The sequence below is a fragment of the Setaria italica genome, chromosome I (assembly GCF_000263155.2).
Source record: "Setaria italica strain Yugu1 chromosome I, Setaria_italica_v2.0, whole genome shotgun sequence".
In the NCBI taxonomy this organism is placed as follows: Eukaryota; Viridiplantae; Streptophyta; class Magnoliopsida; order Poales; family Poaceae; genus Setaria; species Setaria italica.
The window spans coordinates 4,416,086-4,422,680 of record NC_028450.1 but is presented as its reverse complement, the minus strand read 5'-3'; the positions used below and the strand labels follow the sequence as shown (position 1 = coordinate 4,422,680).

Sequence of the window (6,595 nt, the reverse complement as noted above, 5' to 3'; positions counted from 1 at the left end):
AGGGGAGACCAACAACAGCAGAGTTGTGCTCGTGCGGGTCGCGATGGCGCAGGAAACGGGTGCTTTGGTAGGGAGCCAAATAACAAAGCAAAAGCACCATGGCTGGCAATCTGGCATCACCGCATCGGCCTATTACCTTCCCTAGCAACAACCTCGTCTCCGTCACAGCTTACCTTCTTCACCGAGCATGGCAGCATGCAATAACTTCAGAACATTTGGACGGCATGGACAAACGTTCTGCTCAACAGGTCTATCAGGTAATACGCTCAATGCTCCAGCAGCGATCCACGAAATATGTGACTGAACGGGCATCAGTTTACCATCTCTTACATTTCTCAAATAAGCAAGGTGTCGCATTCATGAACTGCGCATTGATGCGATACAGGTTGATCATGCCGGCGTACCACTGAAGTAAAGTAGATATACAGGCAGCACCCTCTTATGCAGGAAAATGCTAGGTCAGCAAATGTCACAGCTTCTGTCGAAAGCTCAGAAGCACAAGCAGTTGGGGGTAAGTAAACAATGCCCCGCTGTAATGGTCACAAATTGTATGAACAAAACCGCCTCGACAGCTAACTAGGCGCCGGAGATGCCCCCTGTACACTGAAACATGAGAAAGCACTGTCAAACAATAGGATATGTTAGTACATGACCAATTTTTCTTGTACGATATGTTAGTGTTCCATCATTTAGCACATAATGAGTTCAATTTTGCAATGCATCAAACAACATAAACTAGAAATGTAGCTCTAGTAAATCCGAGCCCATTGGAAGAACAGAATCAGCAAAGACAATGACACCTATAGAAATTGTGAACTAGTATAACCTAGTTATATTCCAAGAGCCAACTTTTACAATCATAGGCATTGGTTTTCAGAGGAAGAATATAGAAACCGTGTACTTCTCTGTTCTCACAAAGCCACAGGAAGAGAAGGAAATTGCCCATAAAATACAATGACACGGTTCCTTGTGAAAGATTTGTGCATTGTGAAGAATCTAGATAATATTATTAAGTCTGGTTTCCTACCACATTGTTAGCAAGAGAGCTTTACCTAGCCAAATAATGAACAGGCAGCCTATGTGACATTAAATGCTGACAAAAACTTCAACATGGCACAAGGAATGGGTAAGTTTCAGAGCATCGCTTAGTTGATGGCCCAACTATGTTATACTGACGTCAAAGTTGCTAAGATGGATCAAGCTGCTAGGAAATTTTATTCTCTCACTCTTCAAAATGTAAACAGTTGCTAGTACAGACTTCTAATGGTGATTCATAGCAAATACTTCATGAGTGATGAAATATCCATAGTTCGTTATGGCTTATGAGAATTACGGAATGACAATTAGAAAAATTCAGCTACTCCCTAGTCAACATGGATTAGATAGTCAGTGTCAGGTACAGTATGATACATACAATCTAGTCACAATGCCTCCTGTCATCTCTGTGATCAGATCCAAATCATTATAATTATAAAATCTAGGAAATTCCTCTAGATCTATTCTCCTCGTCCAAAATCCCCTTTATGATATGGTTAATCAACAAGTTTTTTATGTGCAGACTAAAAGTACCATAATATCACATAAGCAGAAGAAAAAGGCATAAAAGGAAATACTTGTAGCAGAGGTTAACAAAGAAGGACAACTACCTGTATTCCAGTTCCAGTATGGACCCTTGATGATCTGACAAATATCACCTTTTTTATTTCTGTCATTAAGAATGAGAATGCCCTGCCTTTACTATCTTGAGGGCAAAATACTCTCACACTTCAGAGCCGTTATGTTAGCGCCTACTCAACCAGGAATGGCATGCCTCAATACTATCTCTACACTCAGTTGCTGGTATGCAAAACCAGAAAACCTAAAAAACTATTTAATCTAGGGAGAGACTTTTCTTCATTGTCTCATAAACAAGATAGGTAATACTTGCAGCCGGCACCACTTTAAGAAGATTCGGTACAAGCCCTTTGTAAAATCCAGAAATTCCCTCACGACGTAGTGTTCTCCGAAAACAATCAGTCATTCCTCTATATGGATCCTCTGAATTGGCTGACTGAGCTTGCATTCTGTAAGTATAATTAATGAAAAGAAGGCATGTATGGGTATGTGTGAGGGACGGAGCTCCAAGGTTGTGCAAGTATACATTTCTATCAACAGAATCTACTGCTCACCTTGTTCTGACAACTTGCAAAGGGTAAACACATGTTGCTCCTAGCGCTCCAGAGACTGTTCCACAGCCCAACTGTACTAAAGGGCCGGGATCTACATCAGAAAATCATGATTTAGTGACACCAATTAAGAAGTAAAAGTATGGGAGTGCGAGCAGATTCTGGTAGAAGTGTACCACTGTCTTTGAGGACATATGTCTTCGACATTTCTTTCAGTGTCTCATAAACAGTAAGATCAATTCCAGCGTAAGGGACCATGCCAAGCAATGATGGAACAAGGCCTCTGTAGAACGCTCGAGGACCTTCACGTATCCATATATCCCTTGATAGTGCACCAAGGCTAGGAATCCTGCCTCCTTCATAAGTCTGTAGACGGGTCTTCACTAAATCAATGGGATAAATCGCTGTCTGTGCGACAGCACCAGCCAAACCACCAGCTATGAGACGCCCAGAGGTACCAATGTCACTCTTATTTTCTCCTTTACTTTTCATTATGTATTCTTTAAGCATTTCGTAGGTGTAGAATCTTATAGCACTTTCTGGAGCAACTTTTACCACATTCAATCCATTCCCTCTGAAAAAGCCCAGTAGACCACCCTCTCTCCATATACCCTTGACTGCATGTGCAACTGTAGTACGGTTTGTTTGCACTTGCATATTAACTTTAAGGCGGTCAAGAGGCGCCGTTGCTGTACGAGATGCTGCACCAGCAATGCCTCCAGCAGTCAGATATTTGCTTGCACTCACATGTTTGCTTATTCCTTCTGGTATAGCAGCCTGCTCACCTATATCTACAAGGCAGACCCTTTCCCAGTGATGATAAATGTTCTCGATGGTTGCTTCATGAGGGTAAAGCAAAAGAAAATCTCTCCATTCCTCAAAAGTAATAATACCATCATTGTCCTTATCCACATGCTCAACGAATCTTGCAAGCTCTTCATCACCAATTTCTATACCTGCAAACATTGTTCTGATATTACTTGTAAGACATATCACGAAGACTAGATTTGTCAGCCAGTTCCATGGAACACAGCTATTTAGAGGCATAGTTAAATTCGAAACATAAGAAAGGCCTTGTATGTAAAGAGGCACAAAGGGATATAAAGCACCATATGCGTCATTCACATCAACGGAGGTGATACACACATGCATATTTATGTTCCAGATCCTTATGAAAAAGTTTGTCCAGGAGGGCCCAATGTTTACAACCTCCATTCCTTTCAGCAACTACAGAACACAATCACTCTGTTAACAGTTCTTTTTGGTTCTGAGAAGAAAATGGTGTATAGTTACAAGCTCCTGGATGAGTCAACAGCAGCATTTTTACTAGTACCAAGACATGAAATTAGGAGTAGATAAGCCGTCAATGGTTCCATGTTGGGCCCATGGATTTAGTGTTCAGAAATTAGGCTTAACGGCAACATTGTGTCCTATGATAGCCAAGAAAAATTCAAAAAGCTCAAAACTAAGCTATCCAAGGACTAGTCCATAGGCTGCTGGCCTTCAGCTGGGGCTAACCTGGAACTGGTTTAACCAGGACACGGGAGATAACATTCAGAAACCTCCCTATCAACCGTATTGTATCATTGTATGCCATCTGCCCTCCATTCAAGGTTTCAACTACATTTCTCATGACACCCAATGGGACTAATCTTCTCAGCTCTCGCAGCTGTCAGCAACAGTCACAGTCATAGAAGTTTTTCCACATGGCAATGCCTAAACGTATCCAAGTCATAAGCTCAATAGGAAAGAAATATGCCCCTAATAGCATCAATGACTGCCAGCCTCTATACCTATGCTAACTCTACTCATGAAGCATGCTTCGCATTATGCTTTCACTTTCCAAGGGAGACCACCTCTAGCATAAATTTATCATGGTTGCCACCTACATTTCTCATGTCAAAAGGACTATCTTTCTCAGAGCTGACATAAAAGGAAAACATAATAAGGAATTTCAACATTAGGAAACCCTGAACTTATCCACTCTGGTACTAACAGATAGAGTTGAGAACTGACACCACTGGATAACTCCTTTACCTCAAAAAGAAACTAACGGCATACAATATGTCTCAGTCAATAGTTTGTGTTGCATCCCGATCCCCAAATTTGAAAAAGGATATCCAAATTATGGAAGGGCCTTATCTTAATTTACTATTTTAAGGAAGCCAATGGCCTCACTAGAAGTCTAAAACCATCACAGAAGTTGAGTGACCGCTCTCACCAAAAGTACTGAATGTACTGGATGATGATGTCTCCATCAATATACCACATTGCATTCTTTCTACACTATAATTGCCGAATTTAAACTTGGGTACCTAGATTAGGGATACTGCAGCACAAGCATGTGTTGGATAATGATTTAGCTACAATTTAGCTTCCACAACTACTAGCAGGTAGTAGCAACAAAGAACACAGAAGTACTGAATGAACTAAGCATATCACAGTTGTCAGCTACATTTCTCATGACATCTAAAGGAACTATAGAATTTGTAGCTCAGAAAAACACAGTCATATCGGCATAGATGTCAGTTGAGCCTCAGTCGACATCACCACCAGAAATTTAGCTACGATACAGGAATCACTGGAAGTAAGTGAGGAAGGAGTGCAGCCGTGCAGGAGCGGCGGCATTGCGGTTACCAGCCTTGACGAGCGCGTGCCAGAGCTCCTCGGGCAGGATGCAGCCGTTGTGCTCGACGTCGATGGCCTGGAAGATGCGGTAGAGCTCGAGCTCCTTGTCGTCCATGTACCTGCGGAAGTCGTCGTACCCGACCCGGCCGTCGCGGTCGCGGTCGCAGGCGCGGAGCAGCGCGCGCGCGTAGTCCTCGAGGCCGGCGCCGGACCCCGCGTCCCCCTCGGGGACGGCGGGGACGCGCAGCGCGGCGAGCCCCGCGACGATCTGCGCGTGGTCGAGGTGGCCCCGGCCCGCGGCGTCGAAGGAGGCGAAGACGGCCCGGATCCGCGCCTCCCGCTCCGCCTCCGTCTCCCGCAGCGCCAGCCGCACGTGCTCCATCGTCGCCGCCTGCCCCGCCGCCCCGCCGCCCCCTCCCGCCGCCGGCTGAGACGCGGCGGCCGCGGGTCCAGCAGCTGCCGCTGGGCGGGGCTCCACCGCCTGGACTGCCGCGCCGGACATGGCGGGAGGCTGGCGGCGGGGGACCGACCGAGGCGGCGCCGGCGCAGCGGAGCAAGCGAGCAAGGGGAGGTGGCGATCGAGGCGGCCCTGCGCTGCGGGGTGTCTGATTGAGTTGGAACTTGGAATTGGAAGGGTGATTTCCTTCCAGGTTTGCCTGCCGAGGGAATCGAATATCCGCGGCGCTCCCACGACGGCGATGCTACCTCAAAGCGTCGCTAGAGCGTAACCACCTCCGAGAAGCTGGTGCCCGGCCGAGCTGAACAGTGAACACGGCTGCCTTTTTCTTGCCGCGCCACGTAAATGTGGACAGCCTGCTGATCTCATGGCGCTGGCGACGAAGGAGATGGAGACGTCCTAGACACCGATGCTTAACACGTGCCCGTGCTCTTGTGCTAAGTGGTTGCAACAACCTCTCCAAGTCTTTCGTTTCAAAAAATGCAAATCGTCAGAGCCAGGTTGAGCAGCAATGGTGCTTGGAGTAGCTTTTTCTAGCTCCGATCAGCAAACCTACCAGTCTACCGCTACCAGCCGGTTCATAGTCAAATACGAAAGAGGTCAAAAGGGGTTGAGAAAAGTGAAGCTGCTCACTCCTGCGTCGTCTAGAAGGTTGTAATAAGTGGCAACCCGGTGCTGTCACGCTCGGGCTAAAAGGCGTTTCAGGAAATGGAAAGACAACGTAGGAGAAGGCGACGGACGGCGGAAGGTAAAAGGCAACGGAAAGCCAGCAAGTCTAGTGAGTTCAGGATCAGGTCCGAATTCCGATAGTCGAAACGGATCAAGGCCGACGTTTCCATTTCTACTAGTATGGTAATCCGTTTCAAACGGTGAGTCGTTTTGATTTTTCTAAAATTATAGATTTTACTACACAACTAGACATACAAATGCAAATTATGCATTAAGAAAAACTAAAACGACCTACAATTTGGAACGAAGCAAGTATTGTTCAAGATTATTACAAAGGATAAGGGAATATGTCTTCTCTTCTAACAAGAGAAATTTGGGATTTCACCATCTTCACGATTGGATTTCACCGGTTTTCCATCTCGAAATTGAATTTCGCTGATTTGCCATTATGAAACCATGCCACCCCATAGAATGCCATTTCAATATTTCCAATCCATTTTACATTTTCTCCTTGATTTAGCCATATGAATCGGACACTGCCTCATCGCCTCCAAGTCACGAGCTCGCGTCCATCTCCTCTCGCCCTTTCTTCTCTGTGGTTCTCACCCTCTTCTCTCTCCTGCTCGCCGGCCAAACTTCTCGTGGACGGGATCAGCGGCGTGAGGGACCCGAACCT

At 45.8% G+C, this 6,595-nt stretch overlaps 1 protein-coding gene across 2 annotated transcripts; it reads right to left on the bottom strand.

Moving 5' to 3' along the window:
- Positions 1-282: 282 nt before the first annotated feature.
- On the bottom strand, positions 283-5,670 carry LOC101765167 (calcium-binding mitochondrial carrier protein SCaMC-3). 2 transcript variants are annotated; one of them, XM_004951478.3, is made up of 5 exons: positions 4,803-5,670; positions 2,342-3,121; positions 2,169-2,259; positions 1,647-2,063; positions 283-621 (listed from the first exon to the last, which is right to left on the bottom strand). In XM_004951478.3, the coding sequence occupies exons 1-4, from the start codon at positions 5,293-5,295 to the stop codon at positions 1,871-1,873; spliced, it is 1,557 nt and encodes a 518-aa protein (XP_004951535.1). In that variant the 5' UTR covers positions 5,296-5,670; the 3' UTR covers positions 283-621; positions 1,647-1,870. The 2 variants fall into 2 exon arrangements, with proteins under 2 accessions (XP_004951535.1, XP_004951534.1); XM_004951477.3 differs by having other exon boundaries at positions 283-603; positions 4,803-5,667.
- Between the last annotated feature and the right edge of the window lie 925 nt (positions 5,671-6,595).

Coding starts and splice junctions, on each gene's coding strand:
- LOC101765167 (XM_004951478.3), bottom strand. CDS start 5,295: ATGTCCGGCGCGGCAGTCCAGGCGGTGGAGCCCCGCCCAGCGGCAGCT. Junction 3,122..4,802: donor GCACGCGCTCGTCAAGGCTG/GTAACCGCAATG, acceptor CAATGTTTGCAG/GTATAGAAATTGGTGATGAA. Junction 2,260..2,341: donor ATATGTCCTCAAAGACAGTG/GTACACTTCTAC, acceptor TTTCTGATGTAG/ATCCCGGCCCTTTAGTACAG.